General features: G+C 36.6%; 1 protein-coding gene across 44 annotated transcripts in view; it reads right to left on the bottom strand.

The window, feature by feature from the left end:
• STAU2 (staufen double-stranded RNA binding protein 2) overlaps positions 1-24,136 on the bottom strand; it is a 287,834-nt gene that overhangs the window by 226,036 nt on the left and 37,662 nt on the right. For all 44 annotated transcript variants that reach the window (XR_010837442.1, XR_010837440.1, XR_010837444.1 and 41 more), the window contains 2 exons: positions 19,324-19,483; positions 10,721-10,856 (listed from right to left, as the gene is read on the bottom strand). Coding sequence is in view for 39 of the 44 variants with exons in the window: in XM_067017251.1 (XP_066873352.1) it covers positions 10,721-10,856; positions 19,324-19,483 (296 nt within the window). In the remaining 5 variants the exon portion in view is untranslated. The remainder of the gene's footprint in view (positions 1-10,720; positions 10,857-19,323; positions 19,484-24,136) is intronic.

Here is a 24,136-nt window from a genome sequence, read left to right on the forward strand (position 1 = left end):
TCTATGATGATGATGGATACTGATCAAAAGTTTTAAGTTTTTTGTCTGGTTTTGGTACAAGATAATGCTGGCCTCATAAAATGAGTTGGGAACTGAGAGTGCCCTGGTGGCCTAGTGGTTAGGATTCTGGGCTTTCACTGCTGTGGCCCTGGGTTCAATCCCTGGTCAGGGAACTGAGATCCTGCAAGCTGTGCAGCCAATAAATAAATAAATAAGTGGACATGGCTATGTTCCAATAAAACTGCAGGCAATGAGCCTGCAGGTCACAGTTTGCCAATCAATGATCTAAGTTATCAAATTTATAAACAGTCATTCATAAAGTTCCCTTATAATTTTTTTAGTGTTAGTAGAATTCCTTCTTTTATTTCGATGTTGGTAATAAATATATCTTCACCTTCTCTCTTTTGTCAGTCTAGCTGGAAACTTATCAATTTTATAAATCTTTTCCCAGAAGCAGCCTTTGATTTCATTGATTTCACTGATTTTTTCAATTGTTTTGTCCACTTCCAATTTCATTGGTTTCTGCTCCTATCTTTATCATTTCCTTCTCTGTATTTTGATTTTTAATGTGCTCTTCTTTTTCTAGCCTCTTAAGGTACCAGCCTAAAGCATTAATTTTGGATTTTTTTTTTCTCACATAAGCATTTAAAAACATAATTCCCCTCCAACCACTACTTTTGCTGCACCCACATATTTCAATGTTTCATTTGCACCTTCATTTAGTTCAAAATATTTTTCTAATATTCTTTGTGATTTCTCCTTTGACCCATGCATTAGTTAGAAATGTCTTGATAAATTTCCAAATACTTGTAGAACTTACCAGATATTTTTATGATACTGATTTCTAACTTAATCTCTCTGTGGTCAGATGACATACTTTATATTATTTCAATTCTCTTAAATTTATTGAAAATTGTCTCACCGCACAGCATATCACCTGTCTTGCTGAATGTTCCACGTGCACTTGAAAAGAATGCATATTCTGTTGTTATTGAATGGAGAGTTTCATAACACTGGATGACAGTGTTATTGAATTCTATCAATGTCTTAGCTTGAGCTGTCATAACAGATTACCATAGACTGTGAGGCTTAAACAGAAATTAAATTTCTCACAATTGTGGAGGCTAGACGTCCAAGATCAAGGTGCTAGCATGGTCAGTTTCTGATGAAAGAGCTCTCTTCCTGTCTTGTAGACATACAACTTCTTATGTCCTCATGTAGGGGGAGAGAGGAGGAGCAGAATAGAGAACTAGCTATCTGGTGTCTGTTCTTATAAGGGCACTAATTCCACATTGAGGGCCCAACCCTCACAATCTTTCTAAGCCTAATTACTTCCCAAAGATCCTATCTCCAGGGACTTCCCTGGTGGTGCAGTGGGTAAGACACCACACTCCCAATGTAGGGGGCCCAGGTTCGATCCCTGGCCAGGGAACTACATCCCACATGCATGCCGCAACTAAGAGTCTGCATGCCACAACTAAGGAGCCCGTCTGCCACAACTAAGACCAAGCACAACCAAATAAATTAACTAATTAATTAAATTTTTTAAAAATCCTATCTCCAAGTACCATTGCATGGAGGGATAGGGATTCAACATATGAATTTTGGGGGTACACAATTCAGTCCATAGCAGCAGCCTTACTGCTTTTCTGTTTATTTATTCTAAGCTTGTTACTAGGTGCATGTATATTTAGAACAGTTAGGCCTTCTTGATGATTTTACCCTTTTATCATTGGTAATTTTATCCCTGATAATATTTCTTGTTCTGAAGTCTACTTTAATATAAACATAGCCACTCCAGCTTTATTATGATTAACGTTTGCAAAGAATGTCATTTTCCACCCTTTTAGCCAATCTGTCTTTATATTTAAAGTGAATTTCTTTACTTATCATATAGTTGTCTCTCCTGCTCTCTTATATAGTCTGACATTCTCTACCTTTTAACTATAGTGTTTTAGGCTATTTACATTTAACATAGTTGTCAACATAACTGGGTTTAAATCTATCACATTAATCTTTGTTTTCTATTTATCCCATGTGTTCATTACTCCTTTTTTCTACCTCTCTCTGTTTTCTTTTAGATTACAAGTATTTTATGATTCCATTTTATCTCCACTATTGTATTCTTAGCTATTCTTTTTTTTTTCGCTATGCATCAGTATACATCTTTAACTTACAACTTCTCTTCACATCACCTTGTATCAGTTCATGTATAATGTAAAAACCTTACCCAAGTTTTCTAGATGTCTATGGTGAGAAGGTAAATCTAGTCCTAGTTATTTCATCACAGCCAGAAACATAAGCCTCCAAAATGTTTTCTTTAATAATTTGATTTTTATCTAATATTTGGGGGAAACATATGTTGGGGGACCCTCTTCATATTATACTTCAAAGAAAAAAGCTATATTTATATTTCATAAAATGAAAAGTATCACATCTGGTCTAACCAAGCAGTGAATTTTGTTTTACAGGGTTACAATGCCCACTAGTTCCTTTTTTTTTCTTTTTCTTTCAGTTACTATTCAGTTACTACTCTTAATTTTAAACACAGCCTGCCTAAGACAAGAGCTTCTGATCCAGAATAATCCTTCCTTTACCTTGAAATCATCTCCCTGGCTCTCTGATTCCTGGCTTCATTGAATTCCAGTTCATTCTCCCTCATCTTTGCTTTGGTAACCTATTCAAATTCTCTTCTCTGGCTTATGAAAGTTTTAAAAGACACTATATTTTAATGTTTCTCTATTATGGGTTTAGACTTATTTCCCCCAAATTAAAAACGGTCCTAATTAATATAATTCTATGTAAAAAGATGAGGAAATATTAAAAGTTTTGTCTTGTAGTCTTCCAGTTCTACATCTATTCTATATAGTGATATCCTCATAAAGAAATATCGTTTTTAAAAGAAGTATCATTTCGGGCTTCCCTGGTGGCGCAGTGATTGGGAGCCCGCCTGCCAATGCAGGGGACGTGGGTTTGAGCCCTGGTCAGGGAAGATCCCACATGCCATGGAACAGCTGGGCTCATGCGCCACGGCTGTTGAGCCTGCGCTCTGGAGCCTGTGAGCCGCAACTACTGAGCCCATGTGCCACGACTGCGGAGGCCTGCATGCCTGGAGCCTGTGCTCTGCAGCGAGAGGGGCCACCGCAATGGGAGGCCCGCGCACCACAACGAAGAGTGGCCCCCGCTTGCTGCAACTAGAGAGGGCCCGCGAGCACCGGTGAAGACCCAGCGCAGCCAAGAATGAATAGATAAAATAAATAAATTTATTTTTTTTAAAAAGTATCATTTTGAAAAGTTCCGACATACATTCCATGAATAAAGCATATAATTTAAGAGAAAGAATATATCCCCCAAACCAAGAACGTAATACACAGAAGGTAAAATTATACATAGAATGGATTCCTGATTTTCACTACTTCATATTTATTTCACTTATCCAAGAGGCTTTAGAGTTGTGTACTTGGCTGAATTTTTCCTATTAGGTTGAACCACATGAAACTGGAATATTTACAGGTCAAAGGAAGGTCAAATACTGGTGATTTCATATGATTTAACTTCTCACTAATCAATTAAACACAGACCTTGGAGTACTAACCAAAGTGAACATGCGCAGTCTGTAGGCTGTTTTAACAGTACACAAGCACCATCTTGTGGCAGAAAGCAAAATTGTAGCTCTATGCTTGATATTGCTACAAATACATTCAAAGTTTCTCAACTGTTTCCAACATGCTTTTGAAAGTGCATTACAAACTGGTGAAGAACACTTAGATTGATAGTTTGAACAAGCTCAAAACAAATGGCACACCAACATCATGATAATTAGCAGCTACTCATCAGCGTATACAACATAAACTTTGAAATATAATAAGCCATTTCATAAATTAAAATCTTGACTATTTCTAGTTTTACTGTTAATTAACATATTGAAATAAAATCAGTTCAGATACTTCAGAAAACTTTTCACCTATCAAATTTCTACTAGTAGACATAGCTGTCCATAAAGTTCCAAGTCTCATAGGCTTATTTAACCAGGGGAATTGGGGATGGGGGAAGAGACTATGACGCCTCAAGTAGGTACCTGGATCTGCCTATAAGAACAAGTAACCTTCTGGCAAAACAGTTCAAATGCTTTCCTTATTTAACTTGCTATGACTCATACTACACAGGGTAAGAGAAAACTACTTTACTAACGTAGCTACAAGTGACTGGACCAGGAACTGGACACATTAGCCAAAGGCGACCAAATACTGTTTTGACATAAAACACACCAACCATACCTGAGGACAAGAGGCACTTGGCATGGGTGCATGCCATGAAATTGTTCCAGACTGAATGATGGCAACTAATATAACCAAATCCTTTTGGGAAAGAAGTATAAATACTAGATGAATGAAGAATAGATGTGTCACTCAAACTTAGGTTGTATCCTAAACAATGCCATTTTCTCCAAGATACATTACACATCCCTGTTCTGAAAGCTCTAGACCCTAAAGTTCCTCCTCCCATAAGTACCTCCAACAAACCCTCAAAGCCAAAGATAATCTTCAAATGCCCTTCAGTGAGGCTTTAAAGAATGATAAAATGGACTCCTCCTAAATATCTCACAGGCAATTTAAACTCAACACAGTCAAAACCAAATCCCTCATCTTTCCAAAGATCTACTCCAACTCCTCTCATTGTGAACATTATTACCAGTAACCCAGATATGTGAAAGTCATCCTTAATACCCTCTATCAACCAATGCCTACAAATGAACCTATTTACAAAACAGAAGAGTCACAGAAACTTATGGTTACCAAGGGGAAGGGGGGTGCGCGAGGGATAAACTGGGAGATTGGGATTGACACGTACACGCTACAATATATAAAATAGATAACAATAGCACAGGGAACTCTACTCAATACACTGTAATGACGTATATGGGAATAGAATCTAAAAAAGAGTGTATATATGTATATGTATAACTGATTTACTTTGCTGTACAGCAGAAACATAACATTATAAATCAACTGTACTCCAATAAAAATTAACTATAAAAAAATTTTTTTAACCAATCCCCAAGTCTACCTCCTAAATATCTAGACACTGTCCCCTCCTCTCCATCCCCACTATTCCAGGCTCTCATCACATTAAGCCTGAATTACAGCATCCTTGTAATACATCTTTCTCCCTTGAATTTTAAGCCTATCCAAACTATTTTCCACATACTGTGAAAGCAATATTCCTAAAACAGATATACAATTATTTTATCCCTCAGCTTAAAATCCTTCGAAGGCTTCCAATCACCTTCAGGATATAATCTAAACCTCTTGGCATGCCACTTGAGGACATCCACATTATCGACCTGCCTGAACTTCAGCCTTTTCATTCCACTCAAACGCCTGCAAGTCCATGAATAAACTAAACTCAGGATTCCCTGCCGCTCGTTGTTCCCAAAAATCTAGATTGCTTTTTCTTACCTTCTTCCCCTGGCTTATGCCTCATTAACCTTGAAGATTCGGTTCAGGTGTCAATTCCTTCTGGGAGGCTTCTTTAATTCCCCAAACAGTGCTGTGCTTGTTCTCAATGTTTCCATAGCATTCAATGGACACATCTATCACTGTGTTAGTTTCTTTTCATTGTCTTCCTCTTCTAGCAGACTAGAGTCTATCAGATTGTCTTTCATCAAAGTATCTACTCTAACACAACACATGGCAAAAGTAGGCATTAGGTAAATGTGTGCTGAATGAGTGCAATCTTGCTAAAGTCCTTTCATTTGGTATTATTATCTCTAGTTAGCAAATGAGGAAACTAAGGGAGGTCCAGGGAGGGTCTTGTCCGAGATCACATAACCGAAAGCATCAGAACCAGGGTTTGAACCAAATGTTCTGACTGTAATGGAAATGATTTCCCTCTGAATCTTTGCCTTTAGGGAACCACCCTGTAAAATAATTGTGCTCTGCAGAGCAGTCTGGATGGGACTAAACCCTGTTTCTCCAGGCTGGGCACAAACCCAAGCTTAGCCAATTAAAGTATCCCCTCATCCCAAATCTGGTCTGAATGAATTCTGGGATCCCCAAATTCTGCGATGAGCAGGCTACTCGGAACTTTTCTAAGAACTATCCAAAAACAAAAACAAAAATGTGTTCCTCCTCTAGTACTACAAGTCTAAGGGCTATGGGCTATGTAGTGTATAAGGTACAGCAAATGGAAGAGAGTGTCTTTGAAAATAAAGTCAAGCACAGGAAAAATGAGACGAGAGCTAGAAAGAGAGAAACGGAAAATGAGGAAAAACAACACTAAAGCTCTGCATCAACCATGCCTGAAGATCTCCCCAAGAGGTCTCCCAGTTACATACAGCGGAAATTCCCACTCATATAATGTAGCTTGAGTTGTGGCCCTTTGGCAATCTGCATCTGTAGATCAGAGGGCTTTCTGGCCATTAGCCAAGCAACAATGCTTTTCTAATCTGTGAACACAAAAAACTGATAAATTATTTGTTGGAGGCCTGATTTCAGCCATTCTGCTCCTTGAGATAATGTATGTAAGTTTTTGTAACAAAGATGGGAGAACAAAAGCATAAAATTGTTCTCCAATCTTTACATCTTGTACTCTGTCATTAGTGAACAGTGCCCCAAATGAGGAAGAAAAAGATTTCTGGATGTATTCATTTTCAAACATCTTGGGTGCAGCAAAGGGAGACAGGTATTTTAGAATCCGAGTTGTATCCACAGAGTTTGCTCATGGATAAATCTTTTTTCTCCAGCCATCATAAAATGGGGTGGAGGGAGACCTTTTTATGAGTTCCTCCTTAGGCCTTTGAATAGTTCAAGTGGAGGAACCTCATCAGAAAAGAACAGATTAAAAGACAGCATGGGTAATATCTAATTAATTGATATTATTTTAAATGGAAAATGAAAAGACCTTTTCAAAAATCCCTCTAAATGATACTTGTTTCTTCGACTTCTTAACCTTTCAGTCCCTGCCTTCTTTAAGAAGCTACTGATTCATTTGGAGTCTGACAAGGAGAAGAGCGTCTCCTCTGACCTTTGGCTCCAAATTCCCTGTAAAGCATTCAGGTGTTGCCGTCTGCAAATTAAGGTCAGATGTGAAACTACAATTTTAACAGCCTAATGAGTAATGGGTAGGTTTGACCTTTTGTGAGCAGAGAGCTTTTAAGTTGAAACATGGTTTGGCAGCTTACCAGTACTTCTTTATTTTCTTTTTACCTTTTGTGATCTACAGAAAATTCTAAACACTCTCCAAAAATCTGAAGGGAAAGTCCACCTGATCCATTAAATGGTAATGGCCTAAAGCACAACCCTCTAGAGAAGTCATTTAAAAATTCTTGCAGCCCTCATGACATCCACGGAATCAGATCCTGAAACTAGAAATTGCCAACAAAGGAAAAATGACAACAATCTTAACAGAAAATCTAAAACAGAAAAAAAAAAAAAAAAATCAAACCAAACCTCCAGACCCGTCACATTCTCACATCCCAACTCCTCTCCCCCTAGGTCCACTCTGTTCCAGCCACACTGGCGTCCTGGTGGCGGCATCAACGGGCCAGGCACACGCCTACCTCAGGGGCTTTGCACTGTCTCTTCTGCCTGAACGTTCTCCCCTCTCTCACGACATCCACACTGTTTATTCCCTCTACTCCTTTAGGTCTTCATCAAAATTGACACCTTACCCAGGACAGAGATTACTGTCTGATTTTTCATTGTTTTAGCACTAGATTTCTTTCATTTAAAAATAATAAGTTCACTAATCAAAACTTTACTTCAAATAACGGACTACAGATATCAAAATACAATAAGCATTTAAATATAATATCCTCATGAGTCTTCTTTATGGTACATTAAAAGTAAAATATCTTTAAAGTATAAAACAGACAAGGTGTTCCTATCTCAGGTGATCAAACCTATCTGTTGTACTCAAGTAGGCATAGTTTTATTTATATTAGGTAACCTCAGACTGATGAGAAAGACAGTGGTTATGTAACAGAAAAAAGAGAAATAAAGCAACTATACGAGAAACAGTGTGTCGCTCTTGCCTCACATGCAGGGTGGACACCAAGTTGAGCGCTGCTAAGCCTGCCAGTGGACGTTCCAGAGTTAGACGGAAGAGGATGAGAATGAAACAACATCCAAAGGAGCCAAGGAGAGCTACAAGTTTAGGCCAAGACAGCAAGGGGAAGATGGTAAATACTCTCTGACAGCATTACCGGGGGGGAAAAGGTAGACTACAAGTTACCAACTGTCAGGTTTCAGCAGGGCAGGCAAGAGAGGTATCAGCTACCTGGTGGACAAGAGACATTACCACAAAGACCAGAGGAGCCCGCACCCTCCCTTCCCGCCAGGACAATACAGAAAATTCCCCCCAGACACACTGCGGAGGAAGCGGGGAGAGGCAGAAGTTTTTCTTAGAGAACTTGAGCAATATTTAAATGAACCATTTACAATTTGAATAGGACTAGATCTTAAATGGCAATTTTTCCACTACCAAGCAAGACTCCAAAAAGCATTAGATTGTCTGTTGATTAGACAAGTAACTTCTCCTAATATCTGACTTGTAATAATTGGTCGGTAAATATACAAAATGATTTTAAAAGCATCAGCATCCCAACACTAAAAGAAATGGTACGTGACTGGATAGAGGTTATCAGCTAACACTACAACGGCAATCCTACTGCAATATAAATGCATCAAATCAATATACTGTATACCTTAAACTTACACAATGTTTTACGTCAATTATGCCTCAATTAAAAAGAAAATTTTTTTAAGCATCAGCAAATATCTGATCACATATGAGAAAGAATTACTTAGGTGTAGAAGCAGTGGGAGAAATCACACCAAAAAATTTAATAGATTAGACCATATAACATTTAAAACTGTAGTACATTAAAAACAAACACAAAACTAAAAGCCAATTTTTTAAAAGCAGGAAAATCAAACAAATAGAATAGACTGAATGCTAATACCCTCAACACATAAACATTTGAAGACTGATCAAGCAATGCAATAAAAATTAGCAAATTAAAATAAACAAATCAAAATGGACAAGTAACCAATATATTTGAAAAACTGTTGAGCCTCATAAGTTATCAATAAAACCAAAAAATTTAAACATACCACTTTTTAACTATCAAACAAGACAATGTGTTTTAAACTCAATGTTGTCAGAATAGTACAAAACATAGTATAAGAAATTACTATAAGCTTTAATGTAATCAGGTAATATCAATACATTACTCTTTTTAACCCAATATTCCCCTTATAGTAATATATCTTAAGGAAATAATCAGTGATGTGAACAAAAACTTGCATATAAAGAATTTTTACTGCAACATTATTTATAATTGTCAAAAAAAGGGGAGGAACAATCTAGACGATCAAAAACAGGTACTTTTTTATATACTTATCAAGTATTCATTGTTTATACCTGTTTAAATACTGGTAAAGTATACCCTAGCCATAGGAAGCATTGTATAACCATCAAAAATATTTTTCAAAGGCTACTTAAAGATATGAAAAATGATATCTGTATTAAGTGAAAAGAGGGCACAATACTGCATATTCAAAATGAACAAATGATGATATATTCATACAAAGAAACATTATTCAGCAATAAAAACTGGCAGAACCCAGGTACAAGCAACATGGATGAATCTCAAAAAATCAAAAAACAAAAACAAGAAAACCATTTTATGAAGTGAAAAAAGCCAGACACAAAAGAATAAATACTGTATGAGTCTATTTATAGAAGTTCAAGGGCAGGCAAAACTAACCTATGGTGATAGAACAGCGGTTACTTCTGGGAGGAGGTGTATCAAGTGCAAATAAGTGTGAGGAAACTCTCAGGGTGATGCAAATGTTCTGGAGTTTGATGGGGTGGTGATCACACGAGGATATAAATATGTAAAAAAGTCATCAAATCAACTATAAATACATATATACATAAATAAAATAATAAAATAAAGTCATCAAGATGTACATCTAAGATCTGTGCATTTTACTGTTCATATATTATACCTCCATAAAGTAATACAGAAATTGCATATAAAGGATAATTTCAATTTGGTTAAATATATTTATACGCAAGGAATAAAAAGAATATAAAGTACAACAAAATATTAAAGGCGTTTAATTCTGGGATTGCAAATTATCTGTATTTTTAACTTTCTGCATTTCCACATTCTCAACAATGAGTTACATGACTTTTATAAATGATCAGGAAAAAAAACCCTGAACTTTTTAAAAGAATTCTCCCATGCCTGCAAAAGAAAATTCTGTTACACTTATAACAATCACAAAATTATTCAATGTGCAGAAATACTTAGTAAATCCTTCTAACAACTTTCCTATAAGTTATAAAGTCATATTTGCAATGTATGAGGACAAATTAAGAAAAGCACTAATTAAATTAAGCATCTGCTTGGTGACTAAATGAGCAAGATAACTGGAAAGCCCACACCATACTGTGGAATGATTTTAAAACATGGTCCTGCGTGCAGCAAACACAGGGCTCTTATGACTCAGCAACAACCAGCTCCTGAAAAAGTTAATTTTCTTTATTTATTACTTTAAGTATTCCTGATAAGCTCGATATATCTAAATTCCATGCAAAATGCCCCAAGTGAATTTTCTTTACAACAAAAATACCTTTTGAGTTTCAGAAACTTTTACAATATGCATAAAATAATAAATAAGAACAAAACCAAAGAAGACATACAAACCTCTGATTGTACATGCCCCGAAAGTTGTAATTAGCTCTATAATTTGGGAAAGGCTTTGGATCTAACGGCCTGTAGATGGCAGGCTCTCCCCTTTTCATAGCAAGCCCATTCAGTTCCACAGTTGGTGTTATACTACCTGTTTAAAAGAAATATTAAAGGCACACAAGTGAAATATTTCCATAATAAATCATGCAGTCCATACTTATTTTACATATAATTACCATGGAAGAAGGTGGCAGTAGATGCCCTTCTGCCTGGTTTTCTAAGGGGGTGCATAAACAAGCTACATAAACAGGAAAATCGTTTCTAGTGAAATCTCTTTGGGGTTGTTGCAACATTTTCTGTACATTAATGACCAAAAATTCAACTTTATAGTCCCGCTGTTTCAAAACAAGGAAAACAGAAGATTCATAGATGGCTTCATTTGGATATTATAAAGCAACTACTGAATTTCAAAGTTACTTACTCCAGAAAGCTTACAACTACTTAATCATTTAAAGCATTATCACCTGTGAATATTTTCAGTTATATTTTGGTTATCAAGCAACTAGAATTAAGCAATATGCACCGGGTCATCAGTAACTCTTGGACTTACCTAATGAAAATAAATTTTGAGTTTTTTCTATAACCAACAACAGGACAAAATAGTAAATACAAGTAATGCTTTCTGTGGATAATCTTAAAAGATACATGCTGAAGCATTTATGGATGAAGTGATATAGCTGAGATTTGTTTCAAAATAATTCAGAGGACAGAGAGATGAGAAACAAGATGGGACGTGTGAGTAACTGTTATGCCTGATAACAAGTACAGGCATGTTCAACTGCTTATTTTTTCTACTTTTGTAAACATTTGAAAAATTCCATAAAATATAACACACAATGTACAGTTATTATGTCAAGTTATTTTAAGTGCCAAAAAAGGTTATTTAGTAAATATACATATATAGGTTCCAAATAACAAATCACAAAAATGAATCTAAAGCTTTTAAAGAGAATAAAATTTATTTCTAATGTAAATTCTGTATTATTTCACTTGAATTATGCCTTTTGCACCATACATTGAAGACTCCCCTTCATCATGAACAAAAATGGATCCACTTACTGCAGCAGAGAAACTGGGGCACAAAGTACTAGCTGAGGGATGGTGGAGCCTGACACAAATGCACAACTGGCTGCTAGGTCATAAGCAAGCCATCAAGAGTCATAAGCTGCTCATTTTATGTCTCATCTCTAAAGAATTGACATGAAACCACTGAAGAGCATAATAAGAACAGTAACTAAACCAACGTTAAGAAAAACGAAAAAATTAAGGAGGCGGGAGGACAAAGGAGAAAGCAGAAAAGAAAAAGATAAGGATAAGAAAAACAGCAAAGAAAAGCTAACATGTTAAATAGTACGTCGAATTAGTCCCAATCCCAAATTTAACACATATACTCAGGGCAGAGCAAGAGTAAGTCAAGCACCAAGGGATTCTTTCTTTGTTTCTTATAGCATTTTACCGAGGGATAAGTAAAATGCACAAACCTTCAGCATAACAGCTCCATGAGTTATTATACAAGTAACACTCATATAACCACCATTCAGATCAAGATCTGAACACTTCCATCACCCAGAAATACCCAGTCAATACCCACCTCCCCATGTTATCCATTCTGACTTCTGTCATCATAGATTAGTTTTGCCTATTCTTCAAATCTAAATATGTATTAGTTTGTCTCGCTTCTTTCACTCAACATAATGCTTTGTTGAATATCACTTTTAAACTTTACCACTGAAAAGCATTCCACTCAATTGATCTAATCTGTCACTGATGGGACATCTGGGATGTTTTCAGTTTGAAGCTATTAAGTATTAAGCCACCTCGAACACTTTTCAGTAAGTCTCTCAGCAGACACATACATTCTTTTCACTTGGGTATACACCTAGCAGTGGAATTGCTAGGTCAGAGGGTAGGTTCATGTTTAATAATAAAGTTAAAACTGCCTAACAGTTCTCCAAAGATAATTTTTAACACCAAAGAGCCATCTACGCCTTTAGAAGTTTAAATTTTTCTTATTCCATAAAGATTTCAGTTTAATAATTAACAGATTAATCAGCTGTACAATTTATGCCATTACGAATTTTACTTTGCAACAATCATACAGGCACAAATAGCATAAAGTTCAAATGGGAAAACTAGAAAAGAAAAGAAAAAGCTTGAAAGACCTCATTCTTTAAGTATGGCAATAAACAGGGAACTAATGTGTTTGAAAATGACCAGTGAGATGATTTTAATGCACTGGTAGGATATACTATGTCTGCCATCCACACCAAAATTGCATTTTAAACTAGGTAAAAGTACTGTATTCATATTATTTAAATAAAGAAATAATCTCATACAAATTGCTCATTTGAAAGTAAGGCTACAGTACATTTTCTTCATAGAAATGCCAGAAACTGGTGTTGTGAAGGAGAGTAGAAGAGAAGCAGAAGAGCACAAACCACACAGAAAAGGTTTCAACTCCTTTGAGTGAAGTACTCCATCTGTTTCCTACAGAATGAGACTGACATCTCCACATGTGCATACCTCTCGTTACTTACATAGTAATGCTCTCACAGAAAACATTTAAAGAATAACTTCAAACTATGAGCTGTCTCTAGGAAATGCTAAGTACCATTGCTTTCAACATGTGACGGTTACACCCAGGTTGCATAAAGATAATCATTACATAGGAATCCTCACGTATTTTATGGCTATAGAGTTGACACTGTAAACACATAATCAGTTTTTAGTGGTTTTTAGATACATTAAAGGAAATTTCTATATTTACCAATGATAAAAAAAGACTAATTAATTAGATACACAAACGTATATAACAACAATTGTGGATTCCTATCATGTGACAGATTAAAAAAAGATGCCACAACTAGTTTTCAAGGCGCAATGTATTACTAACACTTAAAGAAACAACTTTGTAGGAAGTTAGAAAAGTCCCTGGAACATAGCAGTCACTCAATAAATATTTGTTGAAAGAATGAATTGATTAATCAATAAATCAGGGCTCTTGGAGACATGGTTGGAGCCAGGGCAGGGAAAACACACAAGATGACCTAGGAAAATCTTATCGTGCCAGAAAGAAATGCCCAAAGAATGATGAGGAAATTATCTGAAGGACACAGGAGTCAACTTGAAGGGGTCATACCACTGGCCAAATCTGGGACAATTTGAGCATCAAAATAAATAATGACGATTGTAGATCCTAAACCTGTAGGTAAAACAGAAATCCAAGAGTCTATAGTGATATAATTAAACAAACAAAAAAAATGACAGGGACAAGAAAGCTCTTGGGTAGAATGCCAACTAATAAATCGAAAAATAATATGGAATTAAAAATCACCCTTTGGCAACCTTCAGAGTAGTCATGGATTCAGACAAGAATCATCAAGCATCAGTCTTTCATGCAGGTGAAAGAAACTTTGATAAGGAACAGAATGTTTATATAGTCTCAAAGTACCTCCTCAGAAAATAATTGTTCAGGACTTCTCTGGTGGCACAGTGGTTAAGAATCTGCCTGCCAATGCAGGGGACAGGTGTTCAAGCCCTGGTCTAGGAAGATCCCACATGCCGCAGAGCAACTAAGCCCATTCGCCACTACTACTGAGCCTGCACTCTAGAGCCCGCGAGCCACAACTACTGAGCCCGTGTGCCACAACTACGGAAGCCCATGTGCCTAGAGCCCGTGCTCCATAACAAGAGAAGCCACCTCAATGAGAAGCCCGCGCACCGCAACGAAGAGTAGCCCCCGCTCACCACAACTAGAGAAAGCCTGTGCACAACAACGAAGACCCAACACAGCCAAAAATAAACAAATAAATTTATTTTAAAATATATTTGTTAATTATACTATTTAATAATAAAACATACTTAAAATTAATTAACTTTACAATATGGAAGCCTGGTAGACATACTCTTCACCAAAAAACAAAAAACATCACTAATGGGACAAATCAGTATCGTGTGTCTCCTGATATGAAACACTGAGATAAGCCCAGGTCACTTCTGTGATATTCATGCTAAAAATGCACAAATCATGAGGAAACACCAGACGAACTCCAGTGAGGGGCATTCTACAAATGATGTGTAGAAACGTCAAGGTCATAAAAGACAAGAAAGACTGAGGAACTGTTTCAGACTGAAGTGGAATGAAGAGAAACAGTAAGCCCATGACCCTGATTAGATGCTGGTCTTACAAAGGACATAACTGGGACCATCAGTGAAGTGTGACTGGAGTCTGTGGATTACACGGTGATACCAGATCGATGTTAACTTCCTGATAGGGCAGTGTCTGTGAACTTAAGAAATAATGGGTAATGGGACACCATGTCCATAACTTATTCTCAAAAGGTTCAGAAATGTTAACCATTTCTGAGTGATGGGTACCTGGGAGCTCTATGTACTCTTTCTACAAAATTTATATGTATAAGAAATTATTGCTTTAAAAAGTTAAAAAAAATAAGAGGAAGGAGAAAGCAAAGCAGTTCTATGATATCCTCCTCATTAACTGGCAGATTACCCATGCTGTACTAAATTTAACTCCTCTCTGGGACGTAACTACTATTTAAGGCCCATCTACTTCCTGTGAAGTCAGGACTGGATCTCCCCTCCTCTGCAGTGCAGACAGGAATGGATTGTCTTTTCAATAAAACTGCTAAGTTAACTGAATGCCTATATATTAAAAGGAAGAAAAAAAATCTTGATTCCTACCTCACCTCATACATAAACCTCAATTCCTGATAGACTGTAGATCTAGAATTAAAAGATAAAATAATAAAACTTCTAAAAATAATATGAGGTTATCATCACAATTTTGTGGGAGATAAAGATGTCTTAAGTAGCACAAAAAAAGCACCATCATTCCAGCAATTCCACTTCTGGGCATTTATCCCGAAAAAACAAACACACTAACTTGGAAAGATATATGCACCCCCATGTTCATGGAAGCCAACTAAGTGTCCACTGATGGATGAATGGATAAAGAAGAGGTGATGATACACATACAATAGACTATTATACAGCAATAAAAAAAAACTTTTGCCATTTGTGAAAATATGGATGGCTCTTGAAGGCATTATGCTAAATGAAATAAGTCAGACAGGGAACGACAAATACCATATGACCTCACTTATATGTGGAATCTAAAAAAAAGAGAACAAAAAAACAGAACTCACAGATACAGAGAAGAGATTGGTGGCTGCCAGAGGTGGGAAGTGGGGGGAGGTGTAATAGGTGAAGGGGGTCAAAAGGTACAAACTTCTAGCTATAAAATAAATAAATCATGGGGATGTAATATACAGCATGGTGATTATAGTTAATCATACTGTATTTTACATTTGAAAGTTGCTAAGAGAGTATATCTAAAGCATTCTCATCATGAGAAAGAAAATATTTTAATAACTATGTATGGTGACAGACGTTAATGAGATATCGTGGTGATTTCACAATATATACAAATATCAAATCATTATGTTGTACACCTGAAACTAATATAATGCTATGTGTCAATTAGACTTCAATTTTTAAACAGCACTGACCATAAGGGAAAAGATTAATAAATTAGACTTCATTAATATAAAAATTTATGTTCATCAAAATGCACCATTAGGAATATGGAGATATTTGCCATACACATATCTGACAAAGTATGTTAATCCAGAATATGTAAGAACCCTGTAAGTCAATAAAAAATTGAAAAAATTTAAAAACTGACAAGGCAGTTTCTTAACAGGAAAAGTATATCAACAGCAGAGAAGATCCTAATGGCAACAGGCATATGAAAAGGTGATCACTTTAATTATTAGGGAAATGCAAATTAAAACCACAATGAATTACTACTATATCCCCAGAAGAACAGGTAGAAATTTTAAGATACCCTATATTGACAAGGATGTGGAATGCTCTCATATACTGCTAGTGGGAGGGAAATGTGATAAGTTTGACATTATGTATTAACACTGAAAACGTGCAAAACCTACGACCCAACAATTCCAATCCTAGCTACACAGCCAACAAAAATGTGTACATACAAGAATGTTCATAGCAATCTTACTTCTAACAGCCCCAAACTAGAAGCAACCCAAATGTCCACCATTAGTATAATGAATAAGTAAATTGTGGTATATCCGTGCAGTGGGATACTACATAGCAAAGAAATACTAGACTGTTAACACACAACACAATGAATCTCACAAATATGACATTGAGAAAAACAAGCTATCACAAAAAAGTGTGATGCGTGATTCCAACAAGCAGGCACAACAAATCTAGGATGACAGAGAGAAGAAGAGTGGCTCCTTTGGAGATGTTTAACCACTAAAAGAGGCCATGAGGGAGGCTTCTGAGGCATTGGTAAAGCCTGCAAAGTGTTCACAGTGCAAAACACCATCAAGGCTCAACAACCATAATTTGTGCACTTGCCAGAACATAATACTTTATTTTAAAAATTTACCTCAACCATGAATAAACGTGTAAAATGTCATACAAAAAAATAAAAATAAATAAAATTAAAATTTACCCCCCAAAATCTACTCATTCTGTCAGCTCACTGCAACATTCCATGGTGGAAACTTATGTCCACTGGTCTGAAAGGCCAGTGAGCCAGACTCTCTCCTGTTTCCTTCCTCTGACTCTTTTGCTAGTTTACCTCCGGCTACAACCCTTGGAAGTGGACCTGACCCAAAGCTCAGCACACAACTGCTCTTGCGTCACAGCATCTGCCCTGGGGGGGCTGGTCCACAAGCATGGCTTCCACCAGTGGATCAGTAACACTTGTCCTTCTGTCCATTCCAACTGCCATGCCAATATTCCAGCAGAGGAGGGGGCAACAGCATTCCATGCACATGTGTTTCTTTTCTTTCTTCACCCGTAAACTAAGGCAGTGGTTTCCTAACCGATTTTGCTTTTGGTATTTTCCACCTTCCATTCACATGTCAAAGTCAACTCCCTAAACTGCTCTTTTAAACACATCATCCACCTGCCCGTGAAAATTAATCCAAACTATGGATAGAATTTATCTCCTAAAGCTGCAGTCAAGTCCATCACAATCCACTTTCTAACTACATCTCTAGTCTTGTCTCTTACCAGCCACTTACCTGCTCTAATTAAAAACCGTCTACAAAAAAATTTTTTTTGCAAAACCCATCATCCAGATTCCTATTCCAGTGCCTCTCCTCATTGTATTCCCTCAGCCTGGAATATTCTTTTCTCTCCTCTATACCTGCCTAGTCTCTATTCATGACCTATATCTCACCTCAACTACTTCAGTCCATGTTTATCATTACTTATAATACTGATGCCTATTATTACTCACTTGGTACTTAATCTTTACCACTGAGTTACATGTTTTATGTAAATGACTAAAATCCTCACAGCAAAGGACAATGGTTTAGAACTCTGAGATATATTAAAACAAATGCGTAATAAATAGAGGTGGTGGTGTGGTGCTAATGATCAACCAGTAATCTGAAGAGAGTTTTGAAAGTTAAAAAAGTAGACAGCCTCTTACCAGCTTCAAGCTGAATTGGTTTTTTTATTATAATAATATTTTGGCTTATTTACCCATACTTAATAAACACTGGAATCAGCTGAACAGATGTAAAAGGACTACTACTAGGAAAGTCATGGAGTTCTGGAAAAAGCAGTCCTTGAAAGAGGAGACTGTCTACCTAACACGTGCCACGTGGGACAGAAGTGTCTGGCCTGACTGAGCATAAGCATGTGAGCTATAACTAAACAGACTACAGAGTCGCTGCTGGCAGGCAACGTGTCTCTTTTCACTCCATCACAAAAGTACTCCATCTAAAGCAGTGTCGGTCAGAAGGTAACCACTGCATTAATAGGCTAACAGATGAGTAAATGGACACAGGGCTGGCACTAAACTTATGGAACTTTATTAATTTGAGGCTACCAATTCATGCACTGTGTCTGATACAGGTTTGCACTTCCCAATAGATAACTGGATATATAATGTTTTGGGTACTGCATGCAATTAGAACAACTTTTTAAAATTATTCTTAGGAGATTAAAATTAGAACAATCATTTACTTAGCAGTATATTACACACAGGTGGGTTTTTCGGATTTGTGGGTTTCTTAAACTCCATAGGAATGTTCTAAATGTAAATGGCAACCATTTCTACATGAACGAATAAAATAATAAGATGCTTAGGGCTAATTTTATAATTTTCTATTAAACTAAACTAGAGAATAACTATTTTTAATTATTAAATTATATATTATATATTTAGAAAGAGAAATTGATCATTTCTATCTTTGCTTTAGGAAAAAAACCTATTTTTTTCAGTCCTATTTTCTGTTCTTTGTATCCAAATGTCTTTTTATCACACATAAAAAGTAAATAATGCACCTTTAGAGTATCCACTAAAGCAAATTTTTAAAATAATTACAATTACCGTCTTCATTCTCTCACCTTCAGTTATTATTCGGCTGTCTTTACCAGCTGTGCTGTCAACACCTGTTGACTATGCAATGGGCCTGTATGAAGGAAAATACAGAGAACAGCACATGCAGAAGATGACAACAGGAGGAAACGAGTCAGGGCCATACCTGGGTTATTGTTAACACTGCTTTTGGGCGGCTTCTGAACTGGTTTGGGAAGCGTAGATTCAGTCAAAGCCTTGTTAGCGACAGCTTGCTGGGCCTTCTTTATACTGCTCCCTTCGGATTCCCATGTCTGCTCCCCAAGACTCAGCTGCACTGAGAACATCTTGGAAAAACATACAGAGACAAAGAAAACATTGAAATTTTTCAGGAAATAAAGTATGCTGTCTGAGAGAAAAATAGATACACCACAGAATCAAAACTTTAGAGCTAGAGTTAAGCTTACAGATCATTTGCAACAAAAATCTTATTCTAACTAGTGAACGAATTCTAAGAGATTATGCCAAATTCTGTTCTATCCAAAGGCTTAATGGCAGCTCTAAGTGTACATGTTGGGTAAAATATATCAAGAAGAAATCGCTTCCCTAAATGGAATCATACTGTTAATGTCAGTCAAACAGTCCTCAAAAAAGTAGAACAAGAACAAACAGTAAGAGAAACTATACGAGAATCCAAAAGGTCCTGTTTCCGTAACTTTTACAAAATCTAATTCCTTAAACTTTATACTTAGCACAATCTAGTCAGTGAGTCAAGAAATCCTATTAAATATTCTGTCACCAAGGAACTCTCAATCCTCCACAACCAACCTTTAACCAGTCACCAAATTCAGTCAATTTTAACCTCATGAATATTTCTCAAATCTCCTTCCTCTCTCTGCCAGTGACACTACTGCACTAGATACAGTCTTTCATCATCTTAGCTTAGATATAATAATCTCCCAACTGACTGCTGCTAAATCGAACTATCTTTTGAAAACTCAAATCCAATTGCATCACTCCAAACAACACCAGGTTAAAAACCTTCGATTGTTCCCCTTGTAACATGGCACAAAGGAGCTACCTGTCCATCTTCATTTCACACCCACCCCTCCCCCTGCACATCCTAACATTCCATTTGCACCGGATTTCCATATGCATCCAAAAACCTATTATTCACCTTTAAAATTTAGGATCAAGTTACAGGATACACATACAATCTGCTGTTTTACTCCACAGACAGCTTACTACCTTGTAGGAATACAAGGTATGAACCTCAATATACTTATTAATTATGAAGAAATAAATGTCTTTGCAGGAAAGAAATCAGGTAGAAAATACCTTTAACAACAGAGTGATTAAAGTTAGCATCATCAGTAATCATTCAAAGGGACATCATGTGCCTCCTGATATGATCCAATGAGAAGTATGTAGCATTCTTGGCTAAAAATGTTTACCCTGAATCTAATCATAGGGAAACAATCAGGCAGATCTGGGTTATGGTACATTCTATAAGACAACTGACCTAAACTCTTCAAAACTGTCAATATTATGAAAGAAAAAAACAAACAAAAGAATGCATGGGGGCTGTCCTAGATTAAAGGATGCTGAAGAGACATGATGGGGTGTAATAAAGCACAATGTGTGATCCCTGACTGGATTCGTACTGGGAAGAAAAGTATAAAGGGCATTTAGAGAACAACCAGGGAAATTTGACTATAGACTATAATACACTAAACAAACTCAGTCAAGTTTAAATTTCTTGAGTGATTATAGTACTATGGTTATGAAAAAGAATGTCTTTGGTCTTACAAGATAGATATACAAGTATTTAAGGATAAAATGTCATGATGGTTGAAATTTATTTTCAAATTGTTCAAGGAAAAAGTATGTATTTATACAGAAGGAGCAAGAAAAGAAGCAAATGTAGCAATGCAGCAAATAACTTAATGATTAGTAAATCTGAAAGATCCATTATACTGCTCTTTCAATCTTTCCTGTAGGTTTTCAATTTTTCAAAATACAGAGTTGAAAATATTTATAATCATTTGAAATTCAAAATATTTATGTATCTATTAAAAGCACATAATTTTTCTTTTATTCTGATTCACCCGATTTTAAAATGATTTTTCAATGACTAGGTCTTTTGGCTTTCAAATTACAGTATATAACAAAGAACTCTGCCACAAAGAATACATTATCTCTCCCATTCTCCTCCAAATCAGTTCATGCTCCAGAATGTTCCATCCATTATTCGTCCATTAATTCAGGTTCAAAAGCTCAATAGCTTCTTTGTTTATCCTTGCTTTCCTAAGACTTATTTAACAACACCTCAAAACTGTTCCTTGCTATTTCTGTTGTCACCTTAGTCTAAAGCCCCTATAAACTCAGATTTCCTGACTTCTAATCTTCCAGATGTCATCACTTTCGCAGTCTCACTGGCCAGACACCTTTGAATGGTCTTCCTTGTCTGCTCCATTTCTCTCTGCATTCTCCCCTGCATCCAGTTGATTCAACTTCAAAACTTTTTCAGATCTGGCCTTTCTTTGTAATGTTTGCCAATGTCTTAGTGAAGAGTATCAATGTATCCCTCTCCTAAATTACTATAAGACCATCCTAACATCACTCCTTTAGCATAAGACTTCCCCATTCAAACTGTTCTTCTTGGAAATTCCCTAGTGGTCCAGTGGTTAGTACTCCGCACTTTCACTGCCGAGGCCTGGGTTTGATCCCTGGTTGGGGAACTAGGATCCTACAAACCACACCATCACCAACATGAACATTCTATAAAATGCAAATGTATCCAAGTCAATCCTCTGCTTTTCTGAAACCTCTTAAGAATCCCACTACATTGTACACCTAAAACTAATACAACATTTTATGTCAATTATATCTCAATAAAACTGGAGAGAAAATAAAGAGTCCCACTACAGTAAAAATTTTATAATTTTGAGTAGGACTCCTGGGACATACTGTTTATGAGCTGAAGTCACAATCCACCATTTACTATGTGTAACATTAGGGAAGTTAATTCTTTCCCTCTGTTTTCTTACTTCTTTAGTGAAAGTGGAGTAATAAGAACACAGAGAATGATTGTGAAAATTAAAACAAAATTGTGTAAATGCCCCAATTTGAAATGTAGAGATTGTCAAACTGGATTAAAAAACAAAATCCAACTGTATGCTACCTTCAACTATAAACACACGTGGTTTAAAAGCAATGGGATAGGGCTTCCCTGGTGGTGCAGTGGTTGAGAGTCTGCCTGCCGATGCAGGGGACACGGGTTCATGCCCCGGCCTAGGAAGATCCCACATGCCGTGGAGCAGCTGGGCCCATGAGCCATGGCCGCTGAGCCTGTGCGTCAGGAGCCTGTGCTCCACAACGGGAGAGGCCACATCGGTGAGAGGCCCGCGTACCACAAAAAAAAAAAAAAAAGCAATGGGATAGAAAAAACTATATCATGATAACATAAAGCAATGAAAGGTCAGAATGGTTATATAAATATCAGACAAAGTAGATTCCAGAGCAAAGACTACTACTACCAGTGATAACAAAGGTCATTTCATGATGATAAAGGGGCCAGTTAATCAAGAAGAGGATTAACAATCCTAAACACTTGGGTGACTAATAACAGAGTTTCGAAATACATGAAGCAAATACTAACCGAACTGCAAAGAGAAATAAAGAATCCACAATTAAAGTCAGAGATTCAATACCTCTCTCCCAATAATTGATGACCAAGCAGACAATCAGGAGGAATACAGTAGACCTGAACAACACTATCAACCAACATAACCTGATTGCAATGTTTTTTAAAACACTCTACCCAAGAAGAACAAATATACATTTGTTCTCAATTTCTCACAAAAAATTTACCAAGACAGACAATATTCTGGACCATAAAACAAGTCACAACAAATTCTAAGGAGGCAAGTATGCTCTCTGACCACAATGGAAATAAATTAGAAAATAATAACAGAAAGATCTCCAGAAAATCTCCAAATATTTGGAAACTACATAACACATTTCTAAATAACCTATGGGTAAAAGAAGAAACCAAGGGGAAAATAGAAAGTATTTTAAACTGAATGAAAATGAAAACTCTACATTTCAAAAGATGACACTGGGGCTTCCCTGGTGGCGCAGTGGTTGAGAGTCCGCCTGCCGATGCAGGGGACACGGGTTCGTGCCCCGGTCCGGGAAGATCCCACATGCTGCGGAGCGGCTGGGCCCGTGAGCCATGGCCGCTGAGCCTGCGCGTCCGGAGCCGTTGCTCCGCAACGCGGAGAGGCCACAACAGTGAGAGGCCTGCGTACCAGAAAAAAAAAAAAAAAAAAAAAAGATGACACTGCTAAAACAGTACTAAAGGGAAATTTCTAGCACTAAATGCCTAAAATAGAGAAGAAGTAAGGTCTCAAGTAAGTTAACTTCAGCTTTAATCTGAAGAAACCAGAAAAAGAGTAAATCGAACCTGAAGTAAATAGGAAAAAAACGTAATAAACGTAAAAGCAAACATAAGAAAATGAATAGAGAAAAATAATAGAGAAAAAAAATCAATAAAACCAGAAGCTACTTCACAAAGATCAATAAAATTTGTAAACCTCTGTGCAGACTAATCATGAAAAGATAAGACACAAATCACCAGTATCAGGAATGAGAGGTGACATCACTATTCTTAAAATATTAAAAAGAAACAAGGGGATATTTTTTTAACAACTTTATGCCAATAAACTCAACAACGTAAGTTCTTAAAAGCCACAATTACTAAAGCTCATTCAAGAAGAAACAGATAACCTGAACAGCATCATACATGTTAAGGAAATTCAATCTGTAATTTAAAATCTTTCCACAAAGAAAACTCCAGGCCCAGATGGTTTTGATGATAAATTCTACCAAACATTTAAGGAAGAAATAATGTCAATTTACAAAAACTCTTCCCAAAACTTGAATCAGAAGGAACACCTCTCAACTTATTCTATGAAGCTAGCATTACCTCAATACCG

The sequence above is a fragment of the Kogia breviceps genome, chromosome 17 (genome assembly GCF_026419965.1).
Source record: "Kogia breviceps isolate mKogBre1 chromosome 17, mKogBre1 haplotype 1, whole genome shotgun sequence".
NCBI lineage: Eukaryota > Metazoa > Chordata > Mammalia > Artiodactyla > Physeteridae > Kogia > Kogia breviceps.